The sequence below is a fragment of the Engystomops pustulosus genome, chromosome 2 (genome assembly GCF_040894005.1).
Source record: "Engystomops pustulosus chromosome 2, aEngPut4.maternal, whole genome shotgun sequence".
Lineage (NCBI taxonomy): Eukaryota > Metazoa > Chordata > Amphibia > Anura > Leptodactylidae > Engystomops > Engystomops pustulosus.
In genome coordinates, this window is record NC_092412.1 from 221,264,623 (window position 1) to 221,288,690 (window position 24,068).

The following is a 24,068-nucleotide window of genomic DNA, read 5'->3' on the forward strand; positions in this document are numbered from 1 at the left end:
TAGTCTGCGTTCTGTGTATCAGACTGATGTGACGATCCTACCTTGTAGAGAGATGGAGGTGGTTTGCCAGGCAGGATTATGGATGATATTCTGGGCACACTAGATTATTAATATGAGGAGCTGCAGGGAGAGGAGGTGCCCTGTGTGTGGGAACATAAGAGCAGAGTGTAGACAGAGCAGGTAGGCTCTCAGCAACCCACCGACTTAGCACCCCAACTTATGCCACATTGGTGAGTCTACCACCCAGGGCTGCCCTATGCTGCTCCTCTAGGCACAACAGAGATCACGTCAGTCAAGAGTGTCACTGTGGGCATTACAATACAACACTGCACTGCAATACAAAGACTTCGCTGGCAGTCAGTACCTGGGCAGCACGAAGCAGGTTGTGTAAATGGGGCCTAACTGTTCCTATCACTATGCCTGGACACCTTGCACAAAAGATCTCTCCCCCAGGGAATCAATAAAGGTGTATCATATCGTATGTGTGTATATATATATATATATATATATATATATAGATTATGTTTGTGTATATACTGTATATATTAGTGTATGAATGTATATCTGAGTACATATATGTATGTATGAGTTTATACCTGTATGCAGTATGTACATGTGTGTATAAGAGTAAATGAAAGTGTGTGTATGAGTATAGATATATAAATGTGTATGATTGTATAAATGTGTGTATACAAATACATATCTAATTTTTTCAAAGGGGAAGGGGGCACCATTCAGAAATCTGCTACGGGGCCCTGCATCCCGCATTTATGCCCCTGTGTGAAATGCCGGGGGAGCAAACAGGAGACAGTGTAACAGCCTGTGAAGCCAGAGTACGGAGGGGCTCTGGTAACATCCCCCAGATCTCTTCTTGCTCGTAAGCATAATTTTAAAAGTTGATCTTAGAAGGAAGGAGGCCACGGATAACAAATATGGGAAGATTAATGCAGCCTCACTGCCCCTATCTATGAGTAAGAGTCCCTGGTTTATCATGATGGATTGAGGTTTTAACCCTTAGTTAGTAGAGCTTATGATAATTCTTGGTTTATTGTTAGTTTTTCTGAAAGGGGATCTAATTTCTTTTTCCATGTTTTCAAATCCAGACAAGGCCTACTCAACCTTTCTCACTCCAAGAAAGATAACATACGAGTGTTTAGTAATAACTGCACTTACGTGTAAATTGGATCTATAAAATACTTCCAGATATGAGGCTGAAAAGGGCAACCTGTGTGCAAGTTATTAATTTATCCCATGACCTTACCAGTTCACACTTGACTGCTGATATTTAAGTGACAAGAAATGGCGGTTACCCACAGAGGGTTTGCTCCTAAATGGAAGTATTTGTCAGAATTTTGAAAAGGTTACCTATATGGTGAGAAATTATAATTTATTGAATAAAATGTAAAAAAAAAAAGCAATTCAAAAGCAGTTAATTTTAAAGAAATGTTCAGTTTTGGCCCAGAAAAATAAATATATCCACGTCTTCATGGATTCCCATTCTTAAAGGGCTCACCTGAGATTAAATCTAAGAGCATGGGCTGATAAAAAATAACAAAAAGTAGTTATATTTACCTCCCTTTTCCCTTGTGGTGCCTCCAGGGGCGGATTAAGCCTGTCCAGGGGCCCATGTGCTGTGTCAATATTATAGCCATGGAATACTTCCTACATATGGTACTAGAATCAAGCTAGGAGGCCATTCAATGGTCCTAAAATGGCTCTGGTGTACATGTAAATCGATATCATGAAAAGACATACAAGGATTTCATGTGTCAAGGTCCTTCTCTGTATAACATTTAGTGGGTGATTTGGGTGGCCTTGGGCCCCCTAGAAGGGTTTTGCCCTACTGCCCTAACTACCGATATTATAATCCACTACTGAGGGCCTCTGTTGGTATATGGAGGCTGCAGTGGTGATGTCATGCCAAATTCCCCATCCTGCTGAAATCTGATATCGATAAAACGTGACCTCTTCAGCCTGTCACAGGCCTCAACAGTGTCACACTGACATCAGTATTAGTCTTTAGTAGGTGCCTGTTGTTGACACAATGAGGGGAATTTAATATGACTTACTGACCCAATTCTGGCGTAAAACACAATGCCTTCTTACAGTTGATATAAAGAGGGTCAGTGGTGACGTTATGTTGACAGTGCAGAATAAAGACGGCAGCCAGAGGCTGTAGCAGGACCGAACTGTCTATGTCATCGTTACCTCTGTACAGCAACAATGACTGGAGGTAACTGGAGGTGCAATGCTGTACTGGAGACATGGACCTAGGTAAGTATTACTTCTTAGACCTCTTGGCATAAAAAAAATACAGAAATCAAATCACCCCTTGTCGATTTTTACAGTTTTCTTTTCTTGTTCACAAGTAGCATGAGAGTGCATTGAGTCGTGGTCATGAATTAAAAAAAAGCATAAATTAAAAAAAAATAATAATTATAAGAAATCCCCCGCTAGCTAATAGTATTGTTAAACTACAAATACTTACCTACACCCAATTGATGTTGATCCTGGCAATGTCCTTCTCTAAGCTTGACACACCAGGATCACCCAGAAAAGGAACTTATAATTAGCAGTCTGGAGCGCAAGGACAAGATGTCCGGCTCTCCGGGCTGCTAATTCTTGGTTTCTTTTTTAGATGATCCTGGCATGTCAAGCTTAGGCTGCATTCACACGGCCAATGTATATACGTCATATATACGTCCCCCGTAGGTTTGCAATGGGCGCACAGCGCCACACAGAGCAGTATGGTGCCACACACGTGCGCCACCATACCGTTCCATAGCCGGGGAAAAGATAGGACATGTACTATCTTCTCCCCTAATACGGCGCAGTGCGCCATGTTTCTCTATGGAGAGAGGCCATGGTGAGCAGCCCCTCCTCCTCTCTCCAGTACTGACGTGTGTCTGCTGTGCTACAGTGCGCCGATCACACGTTCTTGTGAATTTAGCCTTAGAGAAGGACATCACCAGGATCAACATCAAGATGGGTGTAGGTAAGTATTTGAAGTTTAATATGTCTACCAGCTAGTGGTAGATTTTGTTTAAATTATTCACAATGTATGCAAGAGGCTTATTTGTATGGACTCTAGCATTGTCTTATATGTTTTTTATATTTTTATATTTTATATTTTTATTTAATATTATTTAGGTGTCATCAAGATAAAGTTTTGTTTCCCCTGAGTATAGCTGCAGGCTGTACTAAGAACAGGATGGTAAGGTCAAGAAATTGGTCAGACTTTGGTTAGAAAAGTCCCAGTGAATGGCTAGATTGACATAGTCAGGTAACTACATTTGGAACAGGGTATATTAGGTTAGATAGGGAAAAAAAAATCACAAGTGACTGCAGTCAGTCCACACATGGTCTCAGATCAGTGTCGGACCGGCATGTGTTGGGCCTAACAGTGGTGGTGATCTTGAGGGCCCACCCTTCAACCATAAAAAAATCATATCACGTAGGATGTATCATGAAAAAAATCTAATAATCTATAATATCGGAATTGTCCTATAAGAAATAGCTCATAATATCCAGTGATTACTCCATTCACTTCTAAATGAAGATCTTTGGGGCCCATTATAAAGTGTTTGAACTAGGGGCCCACCGGAGGAATCTCTGATGCTCTGGTTGGCCAGTCCAACACTGCCTCAGATTGTTACTCTATTAAAGTATATAGTGCAAATAAATGTGAGTTAATATGCAATAAAATCTGTACATTATACAGTGCACAGGCTGCCAGCAGATACTCATAATTTCATGCTGATATGCAGTCCTACACTGTTGTAACCTATTGTTAAATGTATCATCCTCTGCTGAATCAGTAAAACTCTGCTATAAATTCTTTTGGGATGTTGGAACGCAGTTGGGCTTTGCTATACGGTTTCCTGCGCAGAGAATACAATTATTACCCTTACCGAGCATGAAAATACACAAATGTCCACACGTTCTCTCGCAGGCACATCTGAGCTACTTTAATGACCAATAATTGTATTTGTGACGATTGCCTCTCTAAGAACACGCCTTGTAATTTCATTAGCTGGCATATCTAGAGTGAAAATGTAAAGGAAATTCAGGCTTAATTGGTTAATAGCTCTTAAAATGTCATCAAGGGAGAATGATTAAATAAACAGCTGCGTAACAGAAGGAAGAGCCTTCATGGTAGGATGCAGGGACTTGGATTCCACAGATTATTGCAGTCTCGTTTGTCTTTTGAGAAAACTTTTGTTTAGGTGTGAAATGTAGCAATAAAACTGTAAACAAATTTTAAACAAAATGAAAACGTAAAATGTGAATTTTCTTAGTCAGACCTAATTTGTGCGTATTAAAGCCTGATAAAGCTGTATAAAAGTGTGACTGTTGTAATCTTCTAAAATGTATTATACATCTCCCCCTTCCTTCAAAAATCAACTATGCTAATGAGCCAGAAATGCTATGGGAGGCGTTAACTTTACCAAATGTTTCACTGTGCAGGAGAACATCTCCCCCTCAACATCTCTCCCTCAACACTTTTCCTCTTCTTATTGTATTGTCATCTTTCACAGTGTAACAATCTTTGAAGCTACAGCAGAGACCTTTTGATTCATTAGCATGATTTTAGAAGTTAAGATGCCATCAATCTACCATCAAAATCAATGATGATAAACCAGTGACACTTATTTTTCGATCCAAGAATTGTGGCTTCAGGAATCTTCTTATATTTGTTATCTATGGCCTCCTTCCTTCTACAAATCAACTTTTAAAATTATGGTAATGAACCAAAAGGGTTATCCTAGCCCCTCTTGCTCTGGTTTTACAAACTGTTGTTACACTGTAAAGCAGCATGACTCAGTCTCCCCCTGTACTCCCTGTAATCTCAGCAACAGTGAGTACACAGTCTGAGGAGGGAAGTGCTCCTTCACACGAACAGCCTGTGTAGCTTCAACATAGAGGGGATAAGGATAGCCCTTCTGACTCATTAGTATAAAAGTTGATTTTAGAAGGAAGGAGTCCATGGATAACAAATATAAGAAGATTACCACAGTCACGGTGCCTGGATCGATGAATAAGTGTCCCTGGTTTATCATGATGGATGTTGACGGTAGATTTCCTTTAATAAATGCTATCGCCGGTATAACTGTTACTTCTTTACACATTAATATTTCAGGAACACAATACAAACATCATATATGAATGAACCAGTCCAACAACACAGGACACATGAGGGAGTGGTGCTGTGGTGGTGGTCTGGGGCTAATCTGGTCTGTGGCACAGGTATACTATTTTGACATTGTGTCTGATTTGGTATTGGGTTTATATTTTCTGTGCCCGGTATAGCCCTTATTTTCATACTTATGGATTGATGTTGTAAACCATTATGACGTGGTATTTATTGTTTACTATGGTTAATAGACTGACCACCACCATGCTGTTTGTTTTTGTGGTTTTAATGTGTATGTTTTTAAATGTCCAATTTTTGATTGTCTATATGAATTAATAAAGGTGTAGATTTTGAATCTATTTTTTGGTACTTAGAGTATCATGTGTGATCTCATATGTTTTTTGTTGGTATTTATCACATGAGGGAGTTAAGCTGACAGTCACCATTGGGTTTCAACCCACATTTAAGCCTATTAATAAATGTTACAAAGATTCAGAAGTAAAGTATGGCTACCAAACCAATACAAGATGTTAAGTAGATGTTAAGTAGTGAAGTATGAACCCAAAAGCAAGATGTTCGCCAATGTATCAATCCTAACCCAGCACAGTGGTCATGTGGTCATGATCATGGTCAATGTATCTATCCTAACCCAGCACAGTGGTCACATAACTTGACCCGTATCATTCTTTATACCCAAAACCTCCAAGTAGTCTGAAAATGGGATTTAATGAAATGTAATACATGTCTTTAGCCTTGTCATCACATAGTGGTCATCAATATTGTTAAGTACATTTCTACCTAAAAAAGTACAGATGGAAAATGAAATGTGATATTGAATAGGGAAGGAAATGGTGGATTCTTTTATTTTTCCAGCATGACAAGTTTTTATTGATTTGAAAATGAAGAAATGTCCCTGAATGCGAATAGAAGAAAGCTTGAAGGATTAAGCTGTCTTCTAGCAGAAGTTACTGAAGTGTACACAGCGGTGGGACTAACAATTCCAGGACTTTGTCATAAACAAAACAAAAAGGAAACATGTTGATTATAGCGATTTGTAGAAAGTTTTTGCCTACCTGTTATGATTGCTTGACAGCCGTACAGTATTAAAGGGACTGACTATAATATACAATTGGCCATTGCCTGGAAACTTATAATGAGGCATTAAGCATTCCATGAATCACCAAGTAGCTGACGATAGCAGTGGAATGGAAATAGTATTAAAAAGGTTTTACCTAAAAGCAATGGGAGTCCAGGAATAATTAAAATATACTGACTTTGGTTTTTCTATGCTCTAAGCCGGACAGGAAGTACTGGAGATCCTGTGAATGTGCCCAGCATCTTCAAGATGGACTGTCACTGAAATTGTACCCCTCACACCAGTAATAGCTGCTGGTAAAGGGTTAAAAGTCCTCCACATATCACCAAAAATTGTCTGTCACTGACGCACTGTATCTTAATTACAGCAGTTTTTCTGATATGCAAAAGAGAAGACACAAGTCAACTGCTGAAGAAAAAAGTCAAGTTTTTTATAGGCTGCCAGTGAACCATGTCTCCCTCCTTTTATTGAGAGCTCAGTGTCTCTTCAAATCTCTGCCTGAGCAGACAGGAAGTCCTCTTCCTGTCCACTTCCTGTCCTTACCTGCATGCTGTCCCTCTCACCGTAAGCTGTACTTAGCAGTGAGCAGTTTATTTAGCAGTGAGCACCGCGATGATTACGCGATGTATAATTTGATTTTACTGGTGGAGGAGGCAGATTTTAGCAGGGACACCTGCACTGCCCTTTTTAACAAAGACACAGTGGGGGTTGAATAAGTTTTATTGTGCCAGTTCTTGAAGACAGGTTCCCTTTATGGTTTAGTCAAGCTTTTCCCTAGTTTTCAATATTTTATACTGTAACTAGTACCTTTGACAGGATTACAAACCATTAAAAATAATGTTGGCAAATCAAATGTAGGGGAAAACTGTCCTTACTAGACCTCCCCTTTAATAATACAGAATAGGGAGATGGCCCCAAATCCAGTAGATCAAGTGAAGACCACTCCTGTTATTTTCTGTACTTTTATGGTCATTCATTTAAATGGATTCCACATTTACAAGGCATTACACATTCCCAGGCATGATGGCTGATAGGCTGTCCCAGCTCCTCATTGTAGCCATCTTTTTCTGTGTGTGCATAAAAGAAAACTTTATCAACAACATTACACTAGAGATAGGATAGGAGTTTGGTTGGATTATGTCATGAACTAGAATTAAAATTGAATTAGATAAGATTACAAATTTCAATTTCCTTATACCTTTAAGAGTTAAGGGACTAGAGTTTATATACCATTTATATGAATTTAGGCACTAATTACTAATACTGTTTTTAAAACAAAAGTCCTCAAGTTTTATGTTCCAGGGACCACCTTTTCTAATTGTAGGGACCGCAATAAAACTTTGCTTCAGCCGTAACATTTTATTCCATCGCAAACATAGATGAGTGGTAATATTTAACACTACTATATTTGACTAAATATCTTGTTTATCATAAAATATATAATTTGTTTTAAAGGAATAAATAACACCGAAAGTCTACATTTTACCTTTTTTCATAATTTTTAGTAGTGGAGTCAATGCTGTGTCAAATGGAGTTCCCTTTCTTGGTATTGATCAGTTAGATGTTGTGAGCACTTTTGAAGGCAATATCTTACCAGACAACTGCCACTGTCGTAAGAAGTTAATGTCCATCCGTGTCGTCCTTTGCCTGGTGGTGGCACAGAACAGAATCTCCACCCATATAATCACTGAACTATACATTTACTATGCTGTAGCCCTGGAGGAAAGAAAGTAGACAGGACATGACTGACTTAACCTTGGGCGTTAATGTGTCATGAGTTGAGTGGTTGGCTGAGTTATTGTAGAAGGGCTCACATTTGCTCAAAGGTCCTCTATATTACTTGTCCATGTCACCAATGGACATCTTTTCTCCCTTTTTCTATGAAAAACTTTTAATTTTCTTATCATCTGTGAATGTGAGTGGATGACAGTGGGCAGCTCAAGAGATTGTCCACACAGCTGTTACTGGTGCTATTTCATGCCCCACCTATAATGACAGTGATTTCAAAGAAGAGTCTGGTGTAGAGCTAGGGTTGTAGGCTGATATTTACGACAGCTGTATAGTACTTCACCTCTTCCCCATGTATTCATGTGATCCGGAGAGCATCAATCCCATATAATAATCCATCCAATACCATATTTTTCGGACTATAAGACACACAAAAAATCCTTTGATTTTCTCAGAAATCAAAGATTGCACCTTATATGTGAACCGTTCTTATAGCTGTGCACAGGTCTGCACTTGCTAGTCAGTCATCCTTATAATCAGGTGCGCCTTATAATCTGGTGCGCTTTATATATGAACCTAGACATTTTAGCAGGCATTTATTGATGGTGCGCCTTATAATCCGGTGCGCCTTATAGTCCGAAAAATACGGTAATACTTTTTTCTTTCAGATTCTTACTGCTGGTATTGAACCCCTTAGCTTTTTCCATCCCGACTAGCCAACCACCTCTAAAAATAACCAGAGAGCTTAGGTTCTACTTGTAAAACACAATAAACTCTACATGTGTCATCTCAGTTGTGTAATGATCTTTATGTACTATCAGACATGTATCCACAGCCTCCCATTGTCAATACTAAGCACTTTATTTGCTCGATACTCATCTGCTATTTCGAGGACTGCATTATTGATAGAGCAGTTCTTACGATAAGACATGGCAAATTTTCTTTCAAGTTTTCTGAAGGTCTTACTCCGAAGACATCAGGAACCATGAACAAAACTAACAAGTTCTATTTTAAGATTTTGTACTTGGTCAGGTCACAGCATTCCCTTGGTATCCTGAGGCCTTTAGAATTTATTACTTCTGCAGTATACACAGCACATAATGCACAGGAAAGGCTGAAGCTTCTGCACGCAATCACTTATGTCAGCTTCATCAGCCTCTCCGGCTCTTGTTTATGTCTGCATACGCTGAAGACATTTTCTCCACAGAGTGTTTATTTCAGAAAAGAGAACACTGACTATTTTTAGCATTTGCTAGAAAATATCACAATAATTAAAGACAACATCAGATGTTGCGGTATAGACATTGTAAGGATAATATAGAATACACAATAATATTTGAGGTAAAAATAGTAGCAATTTATTCATATCACTACTTCTAGTCTATAAAAATGGGGGACATTTATTATAAGTGTCTGAGGTAAAACTGTTCTGGTTGCCTATGGAAACCAATCAGAGCTCAGCTTTAATTTTATAAACATCTGTGGGAAAAACAAAGCTGAGCACTGATTGGTTGCCATGGACAACTGGAACTCTTCTGAAAATTCTCTCCCATGGTTTATATAGTCTTTTTTTTTATAATAAACAAGCTGTAGTTCCCGGCATTTCCCAGGATAGTAAATAACTGCTCTTAGCTACAACAAAATAGAATGGGTTTACAAAAAATATGTTATATGTATCTATAGACTGTCTCAGACTGTCTCTGACTGTCTCTGTTGCTGGCAGTCTGTTTTAGTGACTGTCTGTCGCCGGCAGTCTCTTTCGTCAGCACTCTCATTCAAGTGACTGTCACCAGCACTCTCATTCAAGTCTCTATCACTTTGTCTATGGGGAGATTTATCAGAAGTGCCTTAGAGCAGAACTGCTCTAGTTGCCCATAGCAAACAATCAGAGCTCAAATTTTTATTTTTGCACAGCTGTTTATATAAAATTACAGCTAATCTCCGATTGGTTTCCATGGACATCTGGAACAGTTTTACTTCAGACATTTCTAATACATCTCCCCCTATCTCTGTATCCCTATCCATCTTACCTCACACATAAGTTGTCTTCTACTGATTGCCTTTAGTAACCAATCACAGCTCAGAGCTCATATTAATGACCTGCGGCAGAACAGCAACCAATCACGGCTCAGCTTCAGCAGCATACAATGGCTCCAGTATATGGTGGTTATTAAGTGGATTTTGGAAAGCGGAGGGTGAAAATTTCGGCTAAAAACATGGCCTATGACAAGTCACCGCCAACTATTGTGCAAAATTTGGTGATTGTAAACAAGATGGTACAGATTCCTTTAGCAGACATACATTCATATATACACACACTCAATTTTATATATTAGATTTACTAGACATTACACAGAGTATTGGCTAGGTTTTCTGGGGCAAATGATCAGTTAACCAAATTTTTCAGATGATTAGATGCACCCCAGATTTGGACATAAAAAAAACTGAGAAATATATGTGACACCAGTTAAAAATTCTCCAGTGGTCACACACAACTCTATGCAATATCTCCACTACATGCACACAAAGATATTTCTTCTATGTTAATCGCACAGAAAGCTATGCTACATTCTTTTACAGCCCCTGATACACAACACTAGCTTTCAACCCTTTATAATGGCTAACCGCCGCTCGTACCACTCAGCTTCCTATATACCAAATATACTAAAGCCTTTCAGCCCCCCATCCCCCAGTGTATCCTCCACATACAGTCAGCTGGCAAACACTTATAAATAATAACACCCCTTTATAATTAATGACCCCTCTTTATCCCCTGTGTATTACAATCCCCTCAGCTTCTCAACCCCTCAGTATATCCTTCCCTCCTAACTACTCCAGCTCAACAGCCGGCAGCCTAAAGCTTCTAATGTAGCTGCAGATACAGCTCATTCTATGTATACAGAGTCTCAGATCTCGGTCATTTGACTTGAGAATCACATGACCCGATGATGTCAACTGATGTTCTCAAATTTTACGGTCTTAGGCGCCCCAGAAGACAGAGATAGCACTTCAGAGGCTCTGCTCTCTAAGATATCCAGGGAAGCAGTCTGTGAGTGCTTTCCCATCCCTATGAAAGGCCTCAGGAGGGTCTAACAGGACTGGATCCTCCTGACCTTCGCGCAATATGACACAGACACTTTTTGGCAAGATCTTCTTTTATAGTTCAAAAAATACAGTGTATAAAACTAGCTTTTTATACCCTGCTAGCAAATTGCACAAAGGGTATCTGCCCTATTTGTTCAAAATCCAAACCCCCCTCAGATACACCCCTTCACATTATGAAGGTTTCGAGAAAACATACATACAAAAATTGTAGAAAACATTGTGTAATGCTTATACCGGCTCTGCTGCTGACCAACTATTGATGATGATTGATGGCCATTCTATGGTTATGAATGTCCACTATGAATACCACCGGCAACCAGCAGTCATGGTGCCAACACATGCCTGGTGTCATCCGTGCCCCATAATTATATAACAGCTCGCTTCTTAGGAAAAGAGGCAAGGTGAGAGGTTATTATCTCCTATCCCCTATCACAGTGATGGCGAACCTTTTAGCGACCGAGTGCCCAAACTGCAACCCTAAACCTCCCTCATTTATCACGAGATGCCAACCAAAAATTAAAGCAGTAACTTCTTGCTCCCTGTTCTTCAACAACTTTTAATCATACTGGCCTCCTGATGACACCAACATAGTAGAAAGGAGGGAAAATTTGCATCATTGTAGCTTCTTTCCAGTGTCCCTCTCTACACAGAGAACCAATGGGGCCAGCAGAAGCTTCTCCAAAGATAATTCGGCTCTGTCTACACATTCTCCACAGTCCCGAGTAGCCAAGTAAGTATCACCTTAAAATATCACTGAAAGCAGCATCTTTTAAGTTGCTTGGAACTGCAGTGATGTCCTGTGTGTCCTGGGGCAATGGCCAGGGTGCCAACAGAAAAAGCTCAGAGTGCCGCCTCTGGCACTTGTGCCATAGGTTCACCACCACTGCCCTATCATATGGATTACAGGAAAAGTACAATATTACACTTTTGATAAGTATAAACTAATATTTTGAATATGGCTCAACTTTAACCTCCCTCAATATCCTTTAATAGGTGTTTCTACAATATCCAGCTCCAGTAAACAACCACTCCTGAGCTATCAATTTTTTTTTATCCAATATGCAGACTTGGTTCTCCAATACTAGTTGAACAGTTCTGAGTTGGAGCAGATAGTTTTAAGACTACCCACCTGACTGATGTCAAAATAAAAGTCATTGAAATAGTGTAGTAAAGAAACAAAATCACTATGTTCGATTTACGAGTGGATGGTTCTTCGATGACTTGAACTTTGAGATATATATCTGAAGAGATACATGTTCTAGCAGCTGCTCTATATTTGACATAAATAGCATCATCAATATATATAATCAGTTTTCAATTTTTATAAAATCTTTTTACACCACACAAGAAAGAGATCATTTTTATTGACAACCACCATTCATCTACCAATATGTCTACTTCTTATGAAATTCAAAGAGAAACATTTGTATTCCATTCATTAGTCTCATTGAAATTCACAGAGATTTGCTCATATGACTTGATGAAGTTCATTGATAAATGTCTTTAATATAATGGATATTCTGTACCATGTCCCAAATTCACTTCTGGGTCCGTTTTATGAAGCTTTAAAAAGTCCATGATTTTATTTTTTTTTTACCGGCTAGTTTTTATTATATTTATATTTTGTTATTTTTATATTTTATCTTGAAGCCTGTTGTTTTAGGCAATATTTGAGAAGGAACTGTTGTGCGTGTCATTATGTGTTCCACTATATCTAATATTTGTGTGATATATATAGATGACACATTTCAGGAAATTCGCTCTCTGCAGTTTTTCTTTTTTTCTTTTTAGATGTCCTATAGTTAGTAAGTGGAGACTAGATGCTATCATGTCGGCTATATACTGCAAATAGAGGAGATCAAGCTCCCTGGTTCTCACAACCTCAAAGGCAGGAGTAGCAAGAGGGCATCATGGAGAAGTACAGAGCATTATTGTTATGAATCCAGTGGTTGTTACACAGTCAAATACTCCCATTTAGCAGCATTATATCTGTGTCCTCTCCCTGCCTCTTCCCCTCTCCATAGACTTTTATGCACTACTTATGATCTGATCCTTATTCTAAGCTCCATGCCTTGCTCATGCTAGATGTACTGGTAAATGCAGAGAAAATGGCAAGGGGGGGGAGGGTGTCTAATAAATAAAGAAAAAATTTATTTTTCTATTTTATATTTACAATGAATTTATACTTAAAGATAATCTACCATTAAAATCCATCATGATAAACCAGGGAAGGAGGCCAGAGATAACAGATATAAGATTACCACAGTCACGGTGGATTGATGGTAGATATAAATACAAAAGAAGCCACTGACTGGTTTAGAGGTCTGTGGGTCAAAAAGGACCTTGAAGTAGAACCTAGTGAGAACCCAACACAGAAACAGAGTACAGGATTGGTAAAAAGGGAGTGAATCGACCAAATACATAAACAGTGGTTTGTTGGAGCCACAAAGTAGGCAAAAGGCAAATAGGCAAATAGGCAAAAGCTAGAGCTTGTTTACATTCAAATCCTCCTAAAATCCTAGATTCGCTATGAGAAGTTAAAGAGATTTGCTCTTTTGAGAAATGAAGGTGTTTCACACAACAAAGGTCGAGCCACTATGGAAAAGCATGGTCAGGCTGGGAAAGTTTTATTGCTAAAAACCCAGATTTATTTATTTGTGGAATCTTACTAGACGTGGAAGATGATTCATCTGTTCCAATAGGTACATCCACAATATTATGATACACATGAAAGCTGCCTAATGTATATAGTGAAACGGTTTACATTTCTTGTATTGAAAATAAATACTGTTTATCCTTTTATCAATGCAAATGGGCTTTATTTGCCTACTTGCTGTTTCCCCTATCCCATTCTTCCTTTCTGTTTCCCCCAATAAATCCTAAAAAAATTCCATAATATAAAATTTACAAAAAATTCAAAAATAATCATTGGCTCTGCATCTCTATAGAGGCGGCCCCCTACTTAAGGACACCTGCCTTACACATGACCCCTAGTTACAGACGGACCCCTCTGTCCACTGTAATCTCTGGTGAAGCTCTCTGGATACTTTACTTTAGTCCCAGGCTGCAAAGATCAGCTGTAAGGTGTCTGTAATTAGGCTTTATTGATAATCCTTGGTACCATGACATCAAAATATGTTAAAAATCCAATTGTCACTCGGACGAAAACATTTTTTTGTTTGGAGCTACAATTATAAAATATACCGTTCCAACTTACATACAAATACAACTTAAGAACAAAGCCAAGGAACCTATCTTGTAAGTAAACAGGGAACTGCCTTTACATAGAACAACAAACGGATCATATTGTACATATTTCAAACATAATTTAAAAAAATATATATTTTCACATTGTTTATATTGTAATAATGGCAGTCTTACCTGGACTTTCATCCAACTTCCCAATTGTTTCAATCTGTTCAACCAAGTCATTGGAGTTCCATTGACTCATCCCAATAAGGATGGCACTTTTCCCTTCGACAATCTCCTCTGTAAGAAGGAAATAAAATGTGAAAGAATAAAAATGTTGTTAAGAATTTAAAACTTGGCAACCACAAAAAAAACTAAATGCAGAGTTTACTTTCAACCAAATTTTTTTTTATGCCCTAAATTCCCAACCATGAAGGTGATTTCCGATATTGGACAAAATGTTGATTGTATTGAGGGTGTAACTAAACACAGGTGGCTGCAAACACTTGTCACACCCGCCATTTCAGCAAATACAGGCGGTCCCCTACTTAAGAACACCCGACTTACAGACGACCCCTAGTTACAAACAGACCTCTGGATGTTGATATTACTGTAGCCTTTGGCTATAATAATAAGCTGTAACAGTTATCACAGGTGTCTGCAATGAAGCTTTATTATAAATCCTGGTTCTTATGACAATCCAACATTTTTTAAATCCAATTATCACAGAGGCCAGAAATTTTTTTTCTGGAGTTACAACTATAAAATATACAGTTCTGACTTGCATACAAATTCAACTTAAGAACAAACCTACAAAACCTGTCTTATACGTAACCCGGGGACTGCCTGTAGTTGATATTATTCATGTAATTAAAAGTTATCCAATTTTACAATGTACTTTTTGTATAAATACCTTTATCATGGTTTTCTAGCTTGCTAAGAAAAAAAAAGGACAGGAAGCTTTCATTGTTTACTTCCTGTGGATAAACACCGGTCCTGGGCTCTAATATCTAATTATCAAATGTTTGGACTCTGTAATGTAGGATTATATTTATATAATCCCCTATGATTTTTAAAGCGCTACGGAATTTGATGGTGCTATATAAATAGAGATTATTATTATTATTATTAATTGTCTGCGATACTAATGAGGCACCACCTGTGTGACATCACATGATCAGGGATAGGTTTTTAGCCACAGTAAGTAAACAATTATTCCTTTTGAATAATAGAAAGCAGAGATCTAGAAAACAATGAGGAATTGATACAGAAAGTATATAGGAAAATGTTATAACTTTTAATTGCACAAACAATATCAATTATTTGCTGAAAATGGACAAACCCTTTAATGTTAAGAAGATAAAATAAGATTTTAACAGATGCAAGTTGCCAGTTTGTCAAGCCTTGTAGATCATAGATTTCCATTGATGTTTGATATTTACCTGTTGCCCTATTTCTCCTTTTAATAAAATGCAACTTGAAAAGACCCATTATAAGAGACCCATCAACGATATCTATCACAATCCGTAACACAATAGACTCATGGTTTCATGCTGTTTACTCCCACATAATAAACTGTGAATTCTGTGACAAAACAATTCATGCTGATGCTTTGAGGGTTTTTTTGTTTGTTTCATTTTTTTCCTGGTGATAATTTTGTGATTTGGCACAGTATCTCATTGAAAACAACAAGAGGCAACTGAAAAATGTGAAAAATACTCCTAAATGGATGTGAAAAAAAATCTGCAATTTGCAAATGACATACATTTTCCTAAAAATCTATTAATCTGCCCCCAAAACTGTCTTAAAACTTTTAAAACCCATTGTCAAAAATTTGTCGGGCATCATAAAAGGTGGCATTGTTCTATAGGATGACGCCTACATTGAAAGCAAAATCCTGGAAATAAAAATCAATTCAATTAAGGCAACTTGTAGGAGGTGTAAGGTTCGACTAGACCAGTGGTGGCGAACCTATGGCACGGGTGCCAGAGGTAGCACTTAGAGTCCTTTCTGTGGGCACCCAGGCCTTAACCCCAGCACAGAATTTGCTAGACATGACTCAAGAGTTCCTCCTGCGGTCCAAGACAGCTATGGACATGCTTTGCTCAGTGCTATTTTAAAGCGACACCCCCTTGGCTGCCTGGACTACATAAGAAGCGAGAAGGTGTGGATAGAAATAGATTATTATCGTTGGACCTCCTGCTCTGAGTCCCTTGATTCTTCCTGTTCAGGGGACCCTGGAGGAAAGCTATAATCCAAATGTATCCATCTTCTTTCTATTGTATTTATGTCCTCAGAACCATAATACAATTGAAACTTGTGATACAGCTGGGGTCAATATGTTACTGCTTAAATTGTCATGTTGGCACTTTGCAACATCAAAGTAGGTTTTAGTTGTAGATTGGGAACTTTAACCATCACTGGACTAGACAGTCTCAGTCCTCATGCAGATGACCATATATGGTGGCTGTGAACCGGCTGCACAAACTGCCTTTGACTTACATTAGGCACAGTCACAGTGCAGTGAGCATATTGTGGCCGAGCGAGCAGGTCTTATTCATTGCCCGATCTCTGACATGGCCACCAGACTGCTATGGAGCACTTACCACTCCAATCTCCAACAGGCTGTAAACTTCCCCCGGCTAAGCCTTTAACTACATCAGATGTATTATCCAGCATCAGACACTGATAAATCTGGTTCCATTTATGACTATATGACTATTACTAATTTTTGCCCTAGTTAACTATTCAATCACTCGCAGTATGAACATATCCTAGCAATCACTTCAATCAAGTGGAAGCATCGCTGGGAAAGCCATTTCATGTCATTCTATCTCCAGTCCATACGGTCAACCATTGAGAATAATTGGCCAACCATGAGCATTCAAGCATTCCATGGCATATCCAATATCTGTACTGAGATAACCCCTTCAAAATATATTCTGAGATCATTCATAAAAACAAATTCTAGTAAAAAAAAAACTGGAAAAGATGGTTTTGGGCCAATGTTTCCTGTACGTGGACACATTTTGCAAGCGGCTCATGTCTTATTCATTCCGCGCCTTCTAGAAATGATTATTTATGCTCAGCACCACAAACAGCTCATCAAAAGCCATTCTCTATGTCAGATCTATTTTAATCCGCTGCTTGTTAGTAAACATTGTTTCAGCCATTAACCTCTTCACTGCAGTGTTTTGCTTCCCTGCAGAAGGACGACATGCACAATAAGTGATATCGGACACGATCTGGCCATGTAGCAGCGGAGGGTGTAATAAAATATATTTCTATAGAGAGAAGAGTCAGTAAGACACGCTGGCGTCGTAGCAGCAGGAGCGACACAGTCAATGGATGGACACAGAACTATTGTCAAAGTCTTCCGGTTGCCATGGTTACACTTCAAAGCCTTGCAGCAAATACCCATGTGGTGCGAGGCTGCTTTGGTTCTAAAGAATACGGTCAAGAATAAATCCAATAATAGCTGCTCATTATGAGGACAATAATGAACAGATTTCACAGCGGTTCTCCAGAAAACCATCCCCTTTACAGACATGGGGGCTAATGATATTAATTTGTAAATGATACACTACAGCATATGTCTTATCTATTATATAAACCAAAATACTGCATCTCACTCTTCAGCTTAGAAAATGGCATGCTGGGAGATCCAGTTCTGAACGATGTTAAGCATGAAAACACAAATGTGTCTAATAGTTAGACTAGACAGTCTTAGGGCAGATGCACACGACGGGAGTGTGACATCCATTTTTAGAATGCAATACTCATGGATGTTATTTAAATTTGAAACCCATCCGTTAAAAAGTAAAGCATGTTCTATTCTAAACTGTGCTTCACAGATCTCTCCTAGGGGTGCACCAACCATGAGACGAGTTGAACCTCTTGCCTCAGGCAGCACCACCTGCAGCAAGATGTCCTACCCTCATATGGACATTAAGTGCTAAGAAAAACTTTTTTTTAAGTGTCAGGTCCTGCATTGTAGCATATGACTGCGCCCCTGATACTGCCTGCCTGCATGAGGCCAGTATCAGGGGCACAGTCACATGCAACAATGCAGGACCTGACACTTAAAAATAGTGTTTCTTAACACCAAATGTCCATATGAGGACAAGACACTGGATGGAAAACCCACTTGACCTGATTTATTACTACTGGAATAACCTAATATATTATTAGTGGAAGGAGCTGTGGGGTGACCCTTCTATAGCTTGCCTCAGACAGCAGAGAGGTTTAGGTTCACCACTGATCACTCATAGACAATAGGTTATGTGAATCTGCGAAAAGCGGGTGCTAGACTGTAGCAAATCGACCATGAAAAAACAACTGTTAATGTTTGTATTTCATGGAAGATTTTGGACATGTTCACATGCAGTGTGCCTTGAAAGGCACCAGATTTATCAAAGTATCTTAGGCTTAATGATAAATCTGGTGTTAGTTATAACTATCTAGTATGACTTTGTACTTGCCGTTAGTTGGCCTAAAAATAGAACTACTGCTACTGCAACACCATGCAAAGCCAGATTCAGTCCCCTGCTGGTGTATGTGCTGAAATTTTTATGCATTTTGAGACATTTTTGAGACTTTATGAAAGAAAAAAACCCAGACAAAAATAGACCAAAAGAAAAGGTTGAAGCATTTATAATGAATCCAATGGGCAGCAGAGCTCCAAAAATAGACTACCATATATACTTGAGTATAAGCCGAGTTTTTCAGTGCAAAAAATGTGCTGAAAAACCATAACTTGGCTTATACTTGAGTTTTTGGTGGTAAAATTAGAGGCTACAACTTACACTCGGGTCGGCTTATACTCTAATGACCCGCTAAATAACCCCCTATAAAGTTTATTTTGTGCAAATAACTACATCATCATTTTGAGCTGATTTGACATAAATCTGCCCTAATATGTCCCACATAAAAGGATGTGTTACAGGTCAAAAAGGCAAATAGTAGAAAACAGTAACTAATATTATAACATGAATGTAAAATCTTCAATGGCAATAAGATGTTAAGATTAGTATTCTTAATATTCATAAAAAACTATCCATTGGCTTTTGAATGTTCCCTATGGGGCACATTTACTAACCCGGTCCAGTCGCGATCCAGCAGCGCGTTGTCCGCCCCGATATCCAGCTGGTGTCGCTGCTGTGCCGAGGTCCGCCGGAGTTCACCTTCTTCTTCCTGGTCCATGTGAGTGCTTGATCTTGCGACACAGATCGTTTTTTAAATTCTGTGTTTTTTCGGAATCCTTCGGGTTGCCTGACTGCCACGCCCCGGTTTCTGTCTCGTGAAAGCCGGCGCCGATTCGCCACAATCCAATCTCGTGCGCCAAAATCCCAGGGTAATTCGGCGCAAAACGGAAATATTTGGGAAACACGACGAAAGTGTGGCATTCAGACCCTTGGTAAATGAGCCCTTATGTCTCTGCAGTTTCCAGTCCCCGTTGCATTTACATTTGGATAACTGCTTAACTGTCAACAGAGGCTTGTGCTTCCAATAGACATGCATGGTATTAAATGTATAGAAATCCAATATTTTCCTATTCTTTTGATAATTCCTGGATTGTGTCTGGCGCAGCGTTTTGGTTGGGCTCTCTGCTGACACTTTCTATGATTTTGCTTTGTTTATGGAATAAGATTTGTTAAATTATTTCGGGGGTTGACCTGCACATTGAATATTTTTGATTGATAAAAAGATATTCTCTTTGAAAATTATTCTCAGACAAGTCTGGTGAAGCCAATCCTTATTGAAGGCACAAAATGATGTGATTTTGAGCTACCAGGTGGTAAAAGTATTGTAGTTACATTGGCTATAGGTCATTATTATTGTCACTTAGTTCTCGAACAAGGTTGTTGTGTTATATAAGTGACAGAGGCATAACAATGATTTAATGTTATATCCACAGTGGGAAAGATTCTTTTTTTATATAATAAACATACCATGGCCTTGCTGTTGCAATGTGACAGGTCATTTATTTCAAATCAACTATGTGTATAACAATGCAGTCTTTAGTAGGTAATGAAATGTATCCAATGTAAAAATATAGAGAGCCTAAGAAACTCTTTGAATATGTGGCAGAGATTTACAGTGAGTTGCAAAAATATTTAAACCCAGTGATGAGTAGACTCAGAGGGGATTCAGGTCTGGCTGGGCCGGCCGAACCTGGACCAAAAGTCAACGTTTATGCATCCAGAACTCAAACAACCCCAATCGGGGGTTAACCCTTTAAATGGGTCCATTCGTTAACAGCTTCAATCGGTGCTGGCACTGATGGCAGGTGTTATCCCATATGTGTTGTGGGTAAAGCTGCCAACGGCATGTAATTGCAGTCGGCGCCCCATTTTGCTTGGGATCTTGACACCCCCCATGACACTGGCTTTGCTCATGGCATGTACAAACTCCAGCACCGATCGGGTCCACTCATCAATATTTACACCCCTTCAACCTTTTCTCATTTTTAAATGCTACAGCCAAAAAACTCAAAGGAAGTCTACCATGAAAATCAAGCATGATAAAATCCAGGGTCCAATTTCCTTTAGAAGTAACTCCATTCATTGAGTCCATCTGTAGTTAGTTTACTCTCAGTTTGACTACAGCTGTTTTATTAAGTCCTCAGAGGTTTAGAGAACATAAGTGCACAAACAGCATCACAAAAACCAAGGAACACAGCAGACAGTTCAGGAATAAAGTTGTGCAAAGTGTAATGCACTAAAAAACAATCTCATGTCCTCAACTCATGGTCAATTGTTGAATCCATCATCTACAAATAGAGGGAGTGTGAAACAACTGATAACCTACCAAGACATTGATGTAGTATGTGAAATTGAAAAAAAAAAGCATCCTCACTCTCAGAATGGATAAAATGGAATGCATCCGATTGTCTATATAGGCTAGCTCCTGTCCACTGCCCACACATTGCTTCACACATCTCCCTCATCGTCTCCTGCTTGTAAGAGCTGACAAGGAAAAACCCAGTGGCATAACTCGAGGCTGATTTGCCCCAGTGCAAAGTCTGTGCCAAGCGCCCCCAACTCTAATGTATGGTTTATAGTAATAGTCTTCTCATATGGGAAAGTGACACCATAAGAGCCCCCTAAACCTCTTGGGCCCTGGTGCGACCGCAATCTCTGCATCCCCTCAAGTTAGGCCCCTGGAAAAACCTATCACATACAGAAGGAAGCAAAGACCATATGAAGCTGTATATCATCGGAATACTCTGACAGAAATTCTGCAATGTGAGGATATATAGGTGGCTTTAGATCACTGATTTATCTGCCCGAACAGAGTGATCCATCTCTACGACCTCCATCGTTGCCTGGTCGGAACTCTAGGCTGCATTAGGAGAAGGAGTATTATTATTGAGAATGTCGTAGAAAAGATGTGGGCAGCCCATCAACTGCACATTATCCAAAACAGCGATACATAGGGCTTACATGGAGCTTCTCTATTATTCTTTACAGACTGTGCTTCGAAGATCATTGGTGTGTTCCTTTAAATTGTATTTTATTATCTGCCATTTTTCTTTAGGGAGAAGCAAATGTGTTTTGGAACTTCTTCAAGATGACTGATCACTATCTATAGGAGTATCCAACTCCCGCCTAACACCACATTGCAGAAAGCTCTTCCATATTCTAATGACAGAAAAATAATATTCATCTTACAACAATACTCCCTTTCCAGAATGTTCATCTCGATAATGCTACCCAGGGATTCTCCGCGTCCAGTGAAATGTCAACAGACTTCTTCATTATCTCCTGTCAACCAGTGATAAATCTAATACAACTCTGATTCGATGCCATTTTTCTCAATGCATTACATGAAGAAGCGTCATTGGATCTTGTGCAAAACTAAATGGCCTATTTTCGAAATTGTATCATTTCACCAGTTCCCCGTAAAATCTAGTTAAAGGGATAATTATCGGTAGAAGTGTAAGCTATTCTATCCACTTTTATACCAGCCACAATTATTTTTCTGGATTGTAAAGAGCAGGAACTGCTACGTAACAACTCTTAAGAAAGAGGCATTAGGAACAAGGAGGTAAAATGACAGATGAGGAGAAATGTAATAATCTAACACCTGAAACTCATGAACAGAAAGAAAACAGATTGGAAAGTAAGGATAAGATGCTGGTATTGTTTGCCGAATGCTCGTGTTTTTATGATTTAAAAACATCAATTGTAGATAATATACATTGTTGTAATGTAATGTAATGCATTTTATATGGCCACCAATCCCAGGAGGAGGGGTAGGTATAGGTAGACAACCTCTTCTCTGCCTGTGGGGGGTCTTAGGTTGGATGTGCAGGGCTGACAGCTGAAGTTGAAGATTTTCCACCGTTTCGGTACTGCCAGCCCTGCCCCTCTCTTCTTGAGGCAACATCTTTGTATGCAGCTGGACTGGTGATCGCCCCACCTCCAGCTACAAGGGACCCCACCCCACAGCAAGTGCTTCTAACTGGGTGAAGAAGCATGCAGAGGAAACGGAAAATGGAGGTAAGTGACGTGTGTCCATGAGGCCGCATATAAATGTGATATGCAATATCTGGTTGTATCTGTTATTTATAGAATATTCCCAATGCAGCTAACAATCTAATGAACCTACCAGTGTGGTTTGGAGTGTGGGAGGACACCGGAGAGAACATACAAACTCTTTGCAGTTGTTGACCTGGGTGGGACTTGAACCCAGGACCCCAGCGCTGCAAGGCTGTAGTGCTAACCACTGAGCCACGTGCTGCCCTACTTATTCTTACTTACCTCCTCCCTTTTATTTTTTTCTATCAGTATAAATGATTTCTTTTCTTCTTTTAATTTGCACCAAAGTCGACATATTTTTAAAAAGTCTGACTGATTCGGACTGAGTGCGGGATTTAACATTCAAATTGTGTCACAAGATTAAGAAGAGGAAGAAGAAGATGAACTCTGTCGGACCTGAGCGACACATGCAGAATATCGGGCGCATGATCTTGCTGAATTGCAACACAGTGCATTCCGGTCGGACAATGCACTGCGGGTGAACCCATAAATACGCCCCTATATGTTGTTATCCATGTGATACTTGATGACAGGTCATCTTTTTATGTCAACGATAGCAAATAACATAAAATGGAAATGTTTTTAATATGTTTTTTAACTGATCATTAATATGTAAACTTATGAACAGAAATGTATTTCATACAGATCAGAAACGAAAGCTAAGCCTAAAACATCGGCACCGTAGTTTTGCTAAAGGTCATCTTGAACTGACTAGTAAAAGCAATGTAATAGTAACAACTGGATTATAAACAGGCAGGTTCCCTTGGGCTGAAAAAATGGTAGTTTACAAAACCGCCTCTCCGATAAGTTGAAAGTACATTTGACTGTGTTTTCCACTTATTTCTAAGCTAAGAATAGCTTCAATTCACTTCAGCATGGAAGCAATAATACTTTGTAATACTCTCTTCCTTGTTAAAGGAGGATATGCTTTAAAAATAACAAAGACATGTACAATACTTGGCATTGAATCCAGACTACAAGAAGGTCCAAGTTCAAAATCATTAATGCTACCTTAGGCTGCATTTGCACGAATGAATGTGGCATACGTTTGTCGCAATAGAGAGGAGGAGGGGTCACCCCTCCCCTCTCCACAACAATGCATGGCGCACGGCACCGTAACATGGGGAACAATAGGACATGTCCTATCTTTTCCCCGTGTACGGAGCGGTATGGTGCCACACATCTGGCCATTGCCGTACATGGTCGTGTGAACTAAACATACACTATACTTCTATAAATCTGGGTTCACGTTTAGTTTTTAGCCCCCCATTGT

The 24,068-nt window shown here is 39.2% G+C and overlaps 1 protein-coding gene across 2 annotated transcripts in view; it reads right to left on the minus strand.

The window, feature by feature from the left end:
• Positions 1-24,068, minus strand: part of PITPNM3 (PITPNM family member 3) — a 358,693-nt gene that overhangs the window by 178,232 nt on the left and 156,393 nt on the right. For both annotated transcript variants that reach the window (XM_072138218.1, XM_072138217.1), the window contains exon 3: positions 14,445-14,552. In XM_072138218.1, the coding sequence (XP_071994319.1) occupies positions 14,445-14,514 (70 nt within the window). In that variant the 5' untranslated portion in view covers positions 14,515-14,552. The remainder of the gene's footprint in view (positions 1-14,444; positions 14,553-24,068) is intronic.